Source organism: Phalacrocorax carbo, chromosome Z (genome assembly GCF_963921805.1).
Source record: "Phalacrocorax carbo chromosome Z, bPhaCar2.1, whole genome shotgun sequence".
NCBI classification, from domain to species: domain Eukaryota; kingdom Metazoa; phylum Chordata; class Aves; order Suliformes; family Phalacrocoracidae; genus Phalacrocorax; species Phalacrocorax carbo.
This window is the reverse complement of record NC_087548.1, coordinates 77,616,443-77,633,800: the sequence shown is the minus strand read 5'-3', so window position 1 is coordinate 77,633,800 and position 17,358 is coordinate 77,616,443. Positions and strand designations below refer to the sequence as shown.

Genomic DNA, 17,358 nt, shown 5'->3' with positions numbered 1-17,358 from the left:
AGTCAATACATGTACACAGTACTGACCTTTTCCAATGCAAGTGCTCATCATCCTGGGAAGTTATCCTATCATATTTTATCCTATGAGGCTCTATAAACGTTGGGAATTTTTTTAATGATACAAACTATGATACCTCTCATAAACCACTACAATTAAATAGCCTAACTTTTTCCCTTGTACCTCAAGAATATGTAGTCAGTATCCTTTGAAACTTGCTCTCAAGAGGCACAGACTAATATTGCTAAACTGTGTGGCCCTGAAAGTGACGTCAAAGTCTGGTGTTTTCAAGCTTTTGATCAGTAACACGTCTGAGGGCTTTGACAGCCATCCATGAAAAATTTGTATGGAAGGAGAAAATTTAGATTGAGGTCACTGAGGTGTTTGTACTGCTACTGTTAGCAAGCTTCCTGCAAGTACTGTAATCATCCTGTTAGTACTGCTTTCAAAAAACAAAAGTGTACTGGAGAAGGGGACAGACTTGAAGACTTGATGCCTAACAGTGGAATAAAACAACAGGATAACGCAAGACATTGTTTTGGAGCACAGCAAAGAGGCCCCAAAGAACTGCAGCTGCCCTATCCAGGGCATGAAAGTGACGACATCTAGGTTAAAACAGAAATTGCCCTAGTGTGACAGAAGGCAGTGAAGAAAATTAATTTCCCAAGCAGAAAAATTAATCTGAAATCCAGAAGCTTCTAGTTAAGGCTTTTTCGATGCTATCTTTCAAAAGAAGTTATCCAACATGCTGTTAGTTGGTTTGCTTACAAAATTAAAAGCACTGTGTGGACCTCAGCTATATTATTATTCTTTTGTCTTTGTGTGAATCCCTCACACTGCCTGTGAAAAGAACCAAGCAGCCCAAGAGCTCCCAGTGGCAACAAAAAGCAACTGCATAGTACTGAACGAATCCTAGAAAACAAGACTGCAAAACCATCCCCTAAAGCCTTAGTTTCAAACAGTTGTCAACATCCTGATGGTATTTATTAGTTCCTAGTTTATAAAATATTTAATGCTGAACCCGTGTTTTAGAAACATGCACTTGACTTTAAAAGTTCATCTAAAATACTTACTGGAGAAATGAAACCTAGTGCCTGTTACAGAAGAATAAACCTAATTAGTCTTGAGTCTCTTTGCACTGCCTTTGCTGTTTTCAAGAGAAGGCATTCAGGTTTCCAGCTATGGTTTGCCTTCCCAGGGATAAGAACTGAAGCCAGGCTCCATCTCAGAATGTACTCATAGTCAAATTATTTATTCATCAAGAACAATTAAGGTGAAAAGAAAATTACTCTTTTCTCTGATAATATCTTAAATGTAAAGTGTAGAACACCGCTTTCTCAACACCACCAACAAAAACATTCCTTCTATAATTCAAAGAGAACATGGATAAAAACACAAATAGAATAAATTCATAATGTGACTTTACAATTCCACTCGCTCCCTCTCACACAAAACCCTTCAAAATGTCATTTCAAAGATCACTGTATTTGAACAGAAGTTATTTAAATTAAAATAACTAGTTTACAGAAAGAAGGGATTAGATGGGGTCTTGTCTTACAGTTTATCCCTTTTCTTGTATGGGACCCTTATCTACAACACATTTTTGATGAACACTGTACAGTTAATATTTTTAAAATATCTCATAGCAACTGTTTTGTATCCTTCTATTTTTTGCAGAAAACACTCTTCCCAGCTGAAGTTTCATGTGGTCTCTGCAGAAAACAAATGGCCAGAAAAGCGTATTACCTGAAGATGATGTTTATGAGAACAGAAAAACTTTATCTTGATCCTGACATGAATGGAAGAACACAAGTGCAACTTCATTTCAACACCTAGGTAAATCTTCTCCCATTCAAGCAGGTTATTGGCTTTGCATTAGGTGCCTAGCAAACAACACTTATTGAGACTTCACAGGTAGTTTGCAAATCGGTCTGCCAAGAAAAAGCTAACAGGCGTCCTAGATGGAGGATTGGAAGGCTGACTACTGCACATGCTCACCTACTGCGGTTCCAAGAGTCCCAACACCTTTAACTAGAACAACGATTCAGTTTTGCCCACAAAAGTGATTTGTAACTCTGCACGCTTTAGAAACACACTCACTGCTAGCAAGAATTTCACAATGGTTAGTATAAAAGTAGCCCAACTTTGATATTTTAACTTCTGGCTACTTTCCACATACAATGAAAATTTATCAAGTAATTCTTTAGAAGATAGCATCTGCAAATTTATAACAGCTCACTGGCAAGAAACTAATGCATCACACTCCCCCACAGAGTACTGGTAATCGTTTACTTCATTTCCATCAAGCTCTTACTGATTCAACCCAAAAACTGACAGTAAGAAAAATAATTTACAGAAACTACAATTACAGAATTTTAAAAAATAACTCTTAACCTAAGTACGACAGAAAGCACTATTATCAGGATAGTTATTATTTTTGCATTATTCCTGGGCAACTTCTACAAAGTAAATGTGTGCAAAGTTATGCGGACAATGATGATAGGAAATCTGAAAATTCTCATGATACTAACCTATTTACAGTCAACATGTACATATGTGCTCAACCATTTCTACAACTGCTTATTTGCAAATTTTAAATGAATATTGATGATATGTTGCCCAATTTAGAACAGTTATTGAAAAGCCTGACAGAATGAATTACACATTTAATGTAAAATACATTTTTATTTTGTAAATTATTGTAGACATATGATATTCTCAGTCACTGAGAAATTAATGAAACTAGTAAAACCTAAGACCACTAGGGATACTTTGCATTATCCTGGAAAGAAAAGCAAGTCCAAAGTTATTTTAATATTCAGTTTCATAGCATTTTTTTACCCCTTTTTCTTCCCTTTTCCATATCACTACGAAATTGAAATAGCCAGAACAAGTAATCACTTAAATCCTCATTACCTTATAGACCTGGCTGACAGAGGCATGCTGCACACACAAGCACCACAGTATGTTAAAAGTAGCATATCTAACAGCATTAGCTTTCAAGATATGAACAGCATAGATTTTTTGCTGAAAGCCAGAGGAAGGAAAAATGTCCATGGATTGCAGTGATCATTCAATATTTTAAAAGCTTCAGTTTGACGGACAGAACAGGTAGGACTGAGTTCAGAAGACAAAATACCAGTCTAGTCAATAGAGTCACTGAGTGACAAGAAGTTACAAATATCCTCTCATTCCTAATGCTTTATAAGGCAACAGAAATTCACTTGTTCTTCCAAAAGCTTATGTTGTATTACTTAGAGACGAATACCTGAGAAGTCCTTTTCTGAAATTCAGCAATGATACCCTCCATAACAACAGAACTCCTTTAAAAATACTTATCTCCTAGGGCAAATACATCACTGACTGTTAAAATAATCCAGCATATTTCTGGTTAAATCTAAAATTTTCCATTGTGTTGTAAAACTGGACTTGCTTGGGTCTAAGTTTCACTTCCTCCATCCCACCTTACTCCCAACCCTACAGGAGCTTGCTGTTGGGCATGAGGGCCAAGCCTTGGAAGACCACAGTGTCTGATAGCAGAACAGTGACACAATAGCAATAGCTTAAATTCCGTGTTCAAACATGCAAAGGATTTTACACTTAATGTATCAATGGATTGCTTTCCATGGGTCTATCAGCTTTTACATGTACTCAGACACAGAACTAAGCATTTCTTCTTCTTGCCCTCAGTGCAAAAGCTATGATTGGTTCCTGTGCAGAGGTACCAAACTGAGGTTTCTGTTGCAAGTTCTCCTGACCCAGAGCTCTGCCAGCGCCAATACTAGATGGAGAAGTTTATGAAGGCTCCATTAAGCAACTGAAGCTCCACACACATTCTTTTACCCTGATTTCTCTGCAGGAAACCCATTAAACTGTATAAATGTCATTGATGGTCAAGGTAAGGAACAGATTAAAAGTACAATAATTTTGCTGAAGCGTAAGTTATAAGCATAGATATTCAAATTAGAGTGTTTGCGAGCCATCAATAATTAGCCTGAGGAAGCTGAACACACGAGGGCAAAGAAAAACCCAACCCTAAAATATGCACAGGTTTACACTTACTACTTTCAGATTCCAACGAGGGAACCTGAGGTAATTAAGTTAATGTGCATATATAGCTGAAGGATTAAGGCCAAGGAGGGATTAAACAAGAGAAACTATAGCAACAGACTAGGGACAATAGCTGAAGCATTCAGCGCAAGTGAACTTTTCCCCTTTAAACCTGTGGACACTACAGAAAATCCAGTTCAAATTGCGACTAGGTTAAGTCATAGCACGAAAGAGTTTTAGAAAGGTAAGTACCACCGTTCAATGTATGAGTTTCAACTTTACTGTAAAAGAGCTGGTCAGCTTCACAGGCAAATTTTCTTTCTCCCCTTGCTCTCCCCTCCCCCCATACGACTGTGGGGAAAGTCTTTCAATCCCTTTCAGGGAAACTGCAATACACAGCTGAAATTGTTTTATAAATTGCACTGTATATATAAATAACTGTCTTTTATTGACTTAAATGAATTTTCAAGCCTGATTTAAGCCCCTGCAGACAAAAGAGTTGTTTGTGTTTACAGATTTTATCCAACGCCATGTATGTAAACAAAAGACTGTTCTGTTAAATATTGTATTACACATATATGAGGTATAGACCTAACACTGCAGATGCATGTTACTATGAAATGAACAGACATGAAGCTAAATGAGCTACACATATATGCACAGCACAGTTTACTTCTACAGAGCTACAGAAAACTGTCTGCAATAGTTACAGTTCAAAGGTACTGTGATATGTCCACAACATAATTCTTCCAGAAAAACTGAGCAAAGTAATTTTCAATTTAACAACACTAACTACAACTTTTATTTATTCTGTTCTCTCCTTTTTCAAAAAGAACACCTCCACATGATAGAAAATAGGTGCAATGAATTTAATACACAACCCTTTTTTCCCCAGAAAGCTGGGAATAATTTACCCCAGAGGTGTAATTATATGACTGTAAGCATAAATGAAAGGCTTAAGTAATATTTTTTTTTTGTTCTGGCAATAAACACAAATACAATTAAGCAAGAACAAAACAAAATAAATTACTCTGACATAAAGAAGTAACATTTCTGAAAATTATTTTTGGGCTCCTGACAACTAACAAGTTCTGTTTGTCTGACTGTCATTGCTGCTTTCCAGAGCAACACAAACAATACTTCTTCAGTTTTATCAGTGTATAAAATCCTCATGTGGACTTGCTCATTATTTGGGATTGCTTTGTATGAACGGTTCCCTACTTTGTGCAAATAAATGAATTAATGTGCATGGCAAAACCTGTAAGCATACATATAGAGTAAAAAAGCTTGTGTAAAAGTACTTTAGCTTTTAAATTTCTTGACCCTTATCTTTCATAGACTAACTGCACAGGCAAACTGAGAGAATCTAGTTTTTGTTCAGAGGAAGTCTGGAATGACAAATTTAAACACTTATTTTCAAATGTAAAAAAAATAAAAAAAACCACCTTAAAAATATCCAACAAGCTATCAACCAAAGCTTTCACCAAAACCAGGTAACACATAGATAACGTTGCTCTGCTGATATAAACTCCTCCACTGTTTCTATTCAGCTCTCAATCTCCTGGTGATTTCTGTATTACACAGGACGCCTGAAGACTGTCCTACCAAACACTGCTGTCACCTCAAGACTAGAATTTCATAGCCTAGATTTTTATGACAGAGGTATGAAGAAGCTGAGTGGCTGAATCTTCATGCCGGGTTTTGTGATTTAACTGATATTTCTAGGACAGACAGTAAGACCAATTTTCATAATCCTACCCTGTAACCCTCAAAGAAATCAATAAAGCTTAATAAAGCAATAAATAGAAGCAAGGAATTTTTTAGTTTGGGAACCAGTCTTTTGAGTTAAGAACAATAAAGTTCGCATATGACAAAAATGAGAGGCTATATGCTAGTCTGGCAAAATATCAAAGAGTTTGACATAACAGACACCAACTTAACATTGCTAAGTATGTGAATGCATGAAGCCTGTGCCAGTCCAGTGCAATGATCTGACTAATTTTGGAGGTTGTGGCCAGCACAAGAATTCAAAAAAAAGCAGAGAAACCCTGAAATGGTAGTGATGCAGAAACTTCACGGAGTGATTTTTCAGTAGCTTTAAAATAAAAAGAAGAAAAAGGAAAAAAAAAGATTATGTAATCTCTCTTGTATAATTACAGGTACAGTATATTTTGTTTAAGATTTATGGCAAAACAAAATCAATGTAGACCCCTGCAAGGGGTGAAAAGCAAGACCATCATACTCCACTCATAGAATAAAGGACTAACAATAAGATGGGACAGGCCCATATAAGACATAAAAGCTCCCAAACTCTCCCCTGCACCCTCATAACCATTTTAAAATGTTGTCAGCATGCCACCCCCACAGCAATCAAGGTTAAGTACATAGAGTAGCTTTGGATGGAGGATGTCCATTTCTTTATCGTGTTTAGTGAAATCACTATGTAGGAAGAGACTTCCAATGAAGAGTGCTTCTAAACCATTTTCAAGCAAGTGATTTCCTGGGCAGTCCCTTCGCAAATGCAGCTCGTCCGTGAACTGAGTGATGCATAAGCAGCAAAGAACACAATAAGCTGCATTCTGGTCATAAACTGCTCTCTTTTTCAACCTTACTTTACCTATTGCTGTGCAAATAGCACAATTTCTGTAGTGAAGCTCTGCAATAATGGAGCTTGTTACTTATTTATTATTTTAAATACAGACGTTTCCCCCTCTGTCCTACTCCTGCACAACTCCCTTCTACTGATCAGCTGGTAAAACTGGAATGAAATTAAGTGCAGCATTATTTGCCTAGTTACAAAAAGCTGGGAAGTTTTTTCCACCAGCAGTTAGATCAATTCATTTCCACTAATATTTACGAGCTCTATTTTGTTTTTATTCTTAAGTGATTTACCTCAGATTTCAATTTATTATGAAAAACACCTGGAAAACATCTTCCACTCAACTGTCATTCTGATAAAAACATTCTCTTTTTCCTGCTTCACATACCACTCCATACTGTGCTTTCTGATTTTCTTACAAAATGTACTCTTAACCAGCCTTGGAATATTTTAATCTGTTAATCATGCAATTTTCAATATCTTTCAAATTTTTATGATGATGACATTCCAATGAAGCAAAGAAAAAATAAATACAAACATCCAAAACTGATTGCCCAAATGTTTGCAGGTGTTAACACAATATTTACTTTCCATCATGATTTTTAATCATACTAAAATTTGTAATGATCCCATAAATACATACATTTTTATCCAGTTTAAAAAAATGTTTGTCTAGCGAGAAAATAGTGAGGTTTTTCTACTAGTTTCTTTCAGCTCCACATACTCTTGACAAATCAGTAGTATGAGTTTGTCAAGTTCTTAGAATTAAATAACTGTTAAGGGAGGTAACATCCAAAACATATCTATCGTAAGACATGACCTTTTTGAGAGTCAGCTCCAACACTTAGAGATCAGACAGAGATTTTGAATAAAACATGCAGAAGAAAGCATTATGGCATGTTTAGTGCACAGCCTTTAAAGAAACGTGGATTGATAAGGGCTGAGTTTTCTCACGTTTTTTAGTTTACTTTGACAAAATCCTTCATCCCTAAACTATCCCCTAAGCTTTAACAGCATTTCTTTCAGGATTATCATCTCTCAGCTTCTAGACCATGCCCAAACAAGGTAAGAATTAGGAACCTTAAAAACAACTTCAGTTGTTCCTAAAGGTCCCTGGTATCAAATATAAGAATTTGCTACACCTAGTGTCAGTTCTGCCTTTGTAATATGCACCTGTAGGTGGACTAAACTTGTACTTCTCTTACATGGGAGAGCAATATGCTAGTCAGAAGCTGACCCCAGTTTATTTTTTCCACCTTGGCAGAGAAATAGCCATGCTCTGCCGTGCACAGTAAGAGGACCTGACAGAAATAACATATTATCTACACTCTCCTGAGTCCTCTGCATCTCATGTTTGCGCTCTTCAGCTGATGATCATGCCATTGAAAATACATGAGATCTTTCTGGCAAAGGAAAACAAAAGCGAAAAATAAGTAGTGTACACGAATGGGAAAGACCTCTTGCACACACCCTGCAGAAGCAGAGATAACTTGCAGTCTTTGCAGGGGTTATGTGAACAAGCCAAGGGCTCCATCCATTCCGCATTCTTGTTTGAGCCTACAGAGGTGCAGCCACAAACTTTCCCTTATTTTCTCGCCAGTAAATTCTCTTTCAGGTGCCAACTACCAAGGCTGAGAAATAATAAGGGTGAAAGGATCCATGATGGCTGTATTACCTCAAACAAGAAATGTCACTTTGGGATATGTAAATGCCCTTTCCTCTTCCATCTTTGTGGATCCAATTGCACGTGACTGACACATGTCTTTCTGCTCACAAGATGATGGAAATGAGGAGTGCCAGCCACATCAGTCAAGCAGGCATTCAAATACTGCTTTTTTTTTTTTAGATCTAACGTCAAGCTCTCATCCATGCAAGAGTGCAATGCTTACAAATTTAAGTGGAATGGCCCACATCTCAGCTTTGTGGATTTCAGGATCAGTTGAAGATAGTACCTGACCAGTAGCAGAGCAAGTGTTGACAGGCAGCAAGGGTAGTACGGCCACCAGCTGGCAGAACAGCACGATGCATTGAGTTACCCACTTAGGTGACTCCGTGATTAAATGTCTCGGCCTTTAGAGCAGCTTCCTACTGACAAAGAGAGACTTAATCTAATCAGTGTCACCATGTTAAGCCAGGCATACATATAAATAATGCCATTTATAAGTTGTCTGGATGACTTGTGCAAAGCATTGAAAACATGCATGGTCACTTTGTCCAAAAAACTGAGTAGATATAAGGAGATTGCTTTCCTTGCACCTGTTTCTTAGAAAAGAAAGAAGGATTATTTCATGGGTATTACTAGGGTGCCTCTAAGACAGGGTGCCACTCTGTCACAAGAAAGCAGGCTCAACTGGGATAAAAAACAGCCAGGCTGGAGTGATGTGCTGGTCTGGGCCTGACTGGCAGTGCCTTGTTCACTGACACTCCTATGGCAAATTGAGTAATGCATTTATTTATGTAGGACATCTTTTCAAGGGTAGCTACAGACTGTTCAGAGATGTTTTGCTAGACTCCAGAAAGACCAAACAGGTGAGGGTGTGAGTAGGGTCCCCTGAACTGTGTCACCACATGCAACAGCCATGAGGACATAGCTGATGCTTACATGGGTAGGTCCTGAAATGCAATTTTCAACAGCAGGAAGTGATCTTCAGTTGGCAAGTCTCTCACTTGTGCTGTTGTCCCTTGGGGCAATCACAACTCCTCCCCTTTACTGAGCCCATTGATCAACTCAGAATGGCCACTCTTTGGCAAAGTATGTGGCTGGAACTGGATCCTGCTTGACTTGAAATATAATGACCCAAATAAGTCCAGTGGTGAAGGGGATGAAACTCCCTGACCATTTCAGTGTTGGATGACACTGGCAGTTCTTGACCAACTTAGAAAACATCCTTTCCTTTCCTCTGCCTCCTCCCTCTCCTTATCGACCCAAAGATCACAAAACCTCAGAGTAGTTTCCTGTGTATGAAGGGCAGTGAGGTAGGTGTTTGCACTGAGGTCTGAAGACTGCCTTCAAAGACACCTTCAAAATGCACAGCCTGGACCTGATGCTCTCTCTTAGTTTCCACATCTGGGAACACAACCAGATGACCTCCAAGACAGGGATGCATGCAGGTACCTCAGCAAGACACAGCTTCCGCTGAATCAATCAGAACTATCAGGTCACAGTATGATGGCAACAGCCTGAAGTCAGAGGGCCTAATTCAGATGGCTTTGCAACTCTGTCATGATAGACACAAAAGGATAAGCTGCCTGAAGATTTCTGCACTCTAGTTTTAGTTGAATGAGCAATTATTACACATGTTTGAAATCATTACACTAGGAAGAAAGACAGACAAGAAAATACCAAAACAGCTATGTAACTTAAACCCTAGAACAGATAGATTCAGGATTCCACTTGTGGCCATGTCTGTCTGAAAGACCCTGTATATAGACATGTAATACAAGCTAGAAGAACAAAACTGTCCCTCCCTGATCGAGCTGAGCAACCACCATGTGTTTTCAAAACATTCTTATATACGCAGTGGAATTTGAACTAAGTGACTATCTCCCCACTATAGACTTAGCAATGAGTGCACTCCATCTGTAACAAGGATAAAATGTAGGACAAAGTACTGTACACCTAAATACAGATCATGTGATGCGCAGAGCCTACACCAAGACAATTGCCTTGAAGTGGAGGCAACTGCATGTCTTTCTTAATGCAGAAGAATTAAACTGCTGCTTACCTAGGCAACCCATCATCACCACCTGTTAACCTGTATTGCCAATCTCCTCCACCCATGTTTTCTTAATATTCCTTCTTAGACAATTCAAACTCTATTTCTTTACCATCATGAGGATTACAAACATGCTGAGAATAAGTAAACAGCAAAATAACTCTTTTTGAGACAGATGAAGCGCATGAGAAGATAATCTACATGCACCTTACAGATACTTCTATTTATTCCTTTAACATTTAAGCATGTGGCATATAACCTGCAAAAGGCAGTTTTCAAATGCAATTGAAGCACAGTGCAATGTGTTAGTTCATGCAACTGAAGCTCCACCTTTAATAGTATGCCAAATTTGGCTGGTGGTGTAAAACCTCACTGGAGGATGTATGTCACCATAGTGTGACTGAGCATACTTACATCTGGTCACTGAAATAAGTTAAATAGCTTTTATTTCAACAAAAGAAGAGAAAGCCAGGCAGGTAAGTGATCTAGGAAGGCAATTCTTCTTTGCCCCTTTACCATCACCTAGAGTTGGTAGGAGTTGGTCTCCATTACAGTATTCTTTCTAATGGTAGCTTGTGATTTCAGTAAATTGATTCTTAAAATCCTGAATACAAGGCATTTGGTAATTTGCATTATTAATTGGCTTGTTTATTTGAACAGATTTTACCTTCAAATTATTATAACATTCTCCCCCTCTCTCAATTTTGAAAACTAACCCTCATGAAGAGCTACTGGTGACCTACAGGAAGTAGGCTGAAGTCTTCTAGCTGTAAGAAATGATATCAATAATTGATTTTAAGTGGGACCTCTTTAAAGGTCAGCCTTCTTCTGCAGCTAAAAATCACCTCTTCTGAATGCATGATTAGGTAGGTCAACAGAATTTCTTTCATTAGTTCTTCCACACTTACTTTGTCTTTCTATACAAACACACAGAGAAAGATTATATTAATTTCAATGTCTGAATAACTGTATTAGAAGAACTAACACAAATTGAAGGTTAATTTAAAGGAAAAATTGAACCCATTTACTGCAAGATGAAACTTGGATGGGAATCTTCAAACATCAGAGAATTAAATACTCAAATCTCATTAAAAGTCATTATAGGTTGGGTGTTGACCTTTGCAAAACTCTTCTGAAGTTCTTAACTATAATGGCACTGATCAAGTTAAATTATTTAAGCAAAGGCTACATAAAAACATTATCCCTTATTCGAAAAGGAAAAAAAAAAAAAAGAAGAAATTATCAACCAGGAAAACATCCTCAAAATATTGTGTACTCCCTCCATATTACATAGCTTTCCCTTAAATAATGGGCATAGTATGCAGTCTGAAAAGTAGTAACTTTTTTGTACCAAGATGGTTTACACATACATTGTCTCATGAAAAAAAGTAATGAAAGTATGGAACTGCAAGTGAGAAATTTATACAAACACTTTAATAATACAATATATAAATCTAGTCTAAAAATAGTTTGTGTCTATACACTCAGTAATGAAGATGAATCATTCCTATTTTCACTGTACCTGTAAGCAAGACAATTCCTTTTGCATCTTTAAAAATGTTTAATATAATGCAGTATTTAAAGTCAATTTAGAGAAGCTATAATACATAAATACTAAATATATCCAAAGGAATAACCATAGTAGCAACCTTTCAATTTCCATGGAAACCCTACTTAGAACACAAGATACAAATCATAGACAAACGTTAATCTCTTAAACCTATATAAATTGACACTTTGAAGATGCAGTCTACAAATAAAAAAGAGACTGCAGTATAAAGCACCAATATTGCAAAAAAATTTAGAAGGCAGTAGAACTGTTGGTGCTCCTGATGCACAGGACTCCTCATAGAATCAGCCTGTAAAGCATCCCTCACAGCAGGGGTGCTATGCTAATAGCAGCATCTAGAAAACAACACACCATGCCAGTGATGAAAATAACTTGGAAGCTGACATCCTCCCATGCAATGTTTTTAAAGGATTAAAAATATACCAAAGTTATAAAAAAAAAATAATCCCATTTTACAGCAAGATACTTGTGGCCTGGGGTGACAGTACAGAAAGGAAGTCTCCATAGCCATATTCTATTTAAAACAAACACACACACAAACCCCCAGCAAACAAACAAACAAAAAACCCAAAACGAACCCCCAAAACAAAAACACAGAAGAAAACAAAACAAAAAGCAAAAAGCAAAATTGGGGTCAAGTTAAAAGAAAATCTCTGATCTCTTCAAGATCATTCCCTACCAGAGGAGACTTCTTGGCAAAAGCTGAGCCTTTAGAAATATATGTTCAGCCAGAGAGAGAATTAAAGAAACAATGCAGGACATACCCTGTGGCCGCTGAATTTATTGTTTCTCTCCTCCAACCAGGCATTAAAACTATTAGAAGGATAACTGGCTAGGGCTAAGAAATACCTGTGATATAACTCCACATTAACCTGGCCTGTCAGACTCACATACATTAAGACCTTTCCCAGAACCCTGGGGGGGGCGGGGAAAAAACCTAACCCCAAAAATGCAAATGAACCAAAACAGAGTTGCCTACTTCTTAGGCAGTCTCCGTACACCATGAGCCTCTGAGTTTCAGAATCTGCTAAGTTACTCCTTTTCTCGTTGCCGAGGGTGAAGTTCATGATTTGGAGAAGGTGCAAATGAAGCAGCAATTAGGCAAAGGCGAGACTTGGCACTGAAGACCACTTTGTGGCTACTCACAATTAAATACAGTGCAACAGAAAAAAGTGCTGACAACTCACTTACTTGGGCAGCATGGAAGTCAATCGTTGGATATGTAGAGCAAGGAAAGCGCCCCCATACTTGACAGGCTGAAGCAAAATCATGATGCAAATACTCTCCTAAACATTTGTACTGGAAGGAAAGCTACAGCTGGGCCAAGACCTAATATCCTAGAAGTACATTGCAAAAGGCTAATGCCGTCCCAACAGTACAACTGATCCCCTGAAATTACACTATACAGAAGACAGAAGTTTAAACAGATGCACAAACAAGCAGTTCCACTTGATAATCTTTCACAAACTGAAGTGACCATCCTGGATTTCTGAAGAAATGAAATACATAAACTCAGATTTTTTTTGCTTCCTGTTAACCTTTTAACTAATACATGACTATTTCTATCTCAATTATATATTTTCAATTTCTTCTTGATTAATATTGAGCCAATTAGTCTACTCTTAATTGCCAGCGCAATGACAAGAAATCAAGTAATTCTTTAGTATATTCATCTGGTGTTTGACACATTTCACATTAAATGAAGAATGGCATATCGAGCTGAGCTTCCAAAACTAATTTAGAGGGGGAATATCAATCCCCTGTGTTAGAATCTGACTGGGCTCCAAATTAAATGGTCCGAAACATCACGGCCAGTACTCTAAGTCTGCTTGGCTTGAAAGCTAAAAATACAAATTTTACCTTCAACCACACTACCTTACCAGAACAGATGTGAAAAATACCTATGACGTAGAGAAAAGATAAGTGGAATCACAGAAATACACTGGGGAACAAGTTGAACTCAGATATATTCATTTCAAGGTTTTCACGCTGTAGAGGTCAGAGAAATACACTGGGGAACAGGTGGAACTCAGAGGTATTCATTTCAAGGTTTTCACACCGTAGAGCACAAAAGCCCATTTGTTCACCTTCCAGTGGGCACAAAACAAAACAGCACTCCCAGTCACATTTCTTAATCTTTCTGCAGAAATAATCCTGTTGCAATGACAGTCAAACAAAAGTAGAGGGAAGGGGATACTAAGCTTAACAGATTTAGGAGTGTATGGTTAGAAATTGTCAGTGTGAACACACAAGTAAAGCACTGTAATTTCACTTACAAAACACAGAGGATGATAAAAATAATCTTCAAATTTTTAGTAACATAATGGTTTTTTTCTGTAAAGTAAATCAGATCTTGTGTTGGTCAATTGCTTTCAACACAGGGTAGGGAAACCATTTTGAATTTTCAGCTCTAATTAATTTTGGAAAGATAATATAAATTGTTTTCTGATTTGTTCAACTGCTTAGCACTGAAGTGCATCAAAGCATGACTTCATCCATTTTTGTCATGATACAGTGAGGTATCAGAACATAACATCTATATATGACAAAGCAATCCCAGATGAGTGGTATTTCAGATTCACTGTTAAAAGTTAACTCTGAAATGCAGGCTGCTGTCACAGAACTAGAATATCAGGAAAGATAATTCTACCACAGATACATGATTGTTGTGAAACTTATAACCATAAGTAATTATTCATCTCAAATACCATCAGTAACACAGAACTTTTGCTGATTAAAAAAACAGATTAAAGAAAAAGGGGGAAAACCAGCTGAATAATCTTCAGTAATATTAGATTATGAAATACAGAAGTTTTTACTATATTGATAATCTTTTAAAATTATTCAGCACTATCTTAAAAATGAGACTGAGTGAAATGAACTGCCATTATTAATTCTTTCAAAGACATCAAATGAAGTGTGTTCAAGACTGACAGTACAGGAAGGATAGTAAGCTTACAATATAAGCAACCACAAATTCTCAGACTCAAATATTGTATGTGCAACTGTGCCACACAGCAGAAACTGTGACATGATTTTTAGAGGTGACAGCATTCATTTTAGGGGAACTAAAATTTGGCTATCACCCAGCAGAATAAATTTGGCTGAGATGTCCGTTCAGGCAGATGAAGTTAGATATCCGGATCTTCATCAAGACAGCCATATGAACATTCTTAAGCTTACCAGAAAATTAGAACCAAAACATAACGACCGATGCACGTATTTAAAATGAAAAAGGAAAACTCAGGTATAAATTCTGAAGTTCCAAATGAAAATGAAATTATACTTTAATATACACACACACTCTGCCACAATAATGTTTTCATAAACATATAGAAAGTTTTGGAAGATTACCTGGTAAAAATACCATCCACAACACCAATTGTCGACTCTTCTGCAGGAACATAAGAACCAATCTGCGCCATGATTGTGATCAATGCAACTTGCTTTATATAAGAGCTCTTTCCTCCCATGTTGGGTCCAGTTATTATCATGACCCTTTCACCATCTCCCTGGAAACATAAAACATTGGTCAAATACATTGTCCAGCACTTTTATAAGAAAGTCTGGCATGTGTAAGTGCTTCATGGGATAAAGGATAAGTCCTCAGGATTAAACATTCTATTTCTAGGTGAACAGCTTCCTTCATTCCTGGAGGTCATTGAATTCACTTTTCAAGATATTATGAAGTCTCGGATAAACTTTCCTAAGACCTCTCCAGGGTGGTGAGAGAGAAGCTTCACGATCAGCTTTCATCACTCTTGAGCAAAGCGAACAGAGTGAGGAGAACCTTCCCTTTCTCCACCAAGTATCCAGGAAAGCACTCCAAGAACTTTCAGTTCAGTTTTCTTTGGAGAAAGGGAGAAACTCATCAGTTTTCAGCATAGCCAGTGCTATCCTAATTTGGTTGTGATCTGGATTCCTCTCCAGTTAGAGTTCTCATTGTCAAATGGGGAGGAGATTGGGCAAAGACCTGCCCAAGACTTTATACCCATTCATAATTGGTTGCCTTGGTACAACACAGGCACATTCAAACAGACTGGCTACAATGAGAAATCAAGACATTGCTGAGTTTGGTGATACTTGACTGCAACACAGATATTGCGAACAGACTACATCCAATCTCTGATCAGTGTACCTAACCACTGAAATCCTATGGAAAATTAAATCAGATGAAAGAGCTCATCTCAGCTGTAAGACTCCCTGCAGCACTGCTACGTATCTATGGCTCCAGAATAAAACTGGCTTACTCTGGTGCAAGACAATTGCTAATACAAAATTAAAACTCATCAACAAATCTATAAGGCTTTCTCACAGCCTGAACAAAGACTAGAAAATTAAGTTATGCAAGGATTTAGACAACTAGACTTCTCCTTTGTACTGGGTACATACAATGAAATCCAACAATTGATGAACTAACCAAAAGTTGTCATATTCCATTGCCCCATGGGAAGGGCATGCAAGAAAGGACAAGCTGTGCAGAATGAACATTAGTCATGCTACTTCGGAAACTTGGAACTGATAAGGCACTGTGACAACAACAACAACAACAACAACAACAACAACAACAAGGAAAAATCTCCACAGAGTAAACCTCACAATCTTTACAGATTCATTTTTCAATTGGGCTTTCATTCTGTTAATAGGGAGAGAAACAAAACTCATGTATGACCGTCACTTTTGTATCATAATCCAGATCACACAGAAGATATATGCAATGAGTATTTATTATATGTAAAAAGCTGTTTAGCTTTTGCTAAGAAAACCCCATCCATAAGGTAGTTGCAGTAAATTCAAACCCCAGAAAATGCCATTATCAGGAATAAAGGATGGATGTAATAAAATGCATATGACTATATGGGAACAGAATTAATAACATTCTAGTCTCCAAGGTATAGTTTCAGTACTGCTACTAAAACTTTATCAGGGCCACCATTTGGCTTAACACAACAGAATTTATAGATACTTAAAACCAGAATGAGTTCATCTGTTAAAATCCACAAATTTCTTGCATGTGTTTGGTACCCCGCCTGGGTCTCTCCAACCATGTTTGAGACTGGTGGCTGGTTTGCAAAGCCAGCTTTCAGAAAGAGCATATGCTGTAACATCAGACCAGAGAACCCATCTGCCTTTACAACTGCATGCAAGCATAAGCTAACATCTTATTGGAACTTAGGGCTGAAGTTAAAAGTACTAAAAAAATCCATGAATATCTGAGGACAAGAAGGGGAACTGAAGAATCAAATGTTTATTTCAGGGCACTACAAGAAAGCTTTCCCTAAAGTTAGATATTTGACAACGTTTCAACTGAAAACATGACAGTCGATGCATTTCCTGCTGATTCAAACACATCAGTTTAAAACTAGAGGCATTTTAATAAACTGGGTTCCCACCTACCTCTCTCAAAAGAGAACTCGAACCAACAG

The 17,358-nt window shown here is 37.5% G+C and overlaps 1 protein-coding gene across 1 annotated transcript in view; it reads right to left on the bottom strand.

The window, feature by feature from the left end:
- Nucleotides 1-17,358, bottom strand: part of MSH3 (mutS homolog 3) — a 119,278-nt gene that overhangs the window by 15,299 nt on the left and 86,621 nt on the right. Inside the window, exon 20 of the mRNA XM_064439017.1 lies at nt 15,287-15,444. Coding sequence (XP_064295087.1) covers nt 15,287-15,444 — 158 coding nt within the window. The remainder of the gene's footprint in view (nt 1-15,286; nt 15,445-17,358) is intronic.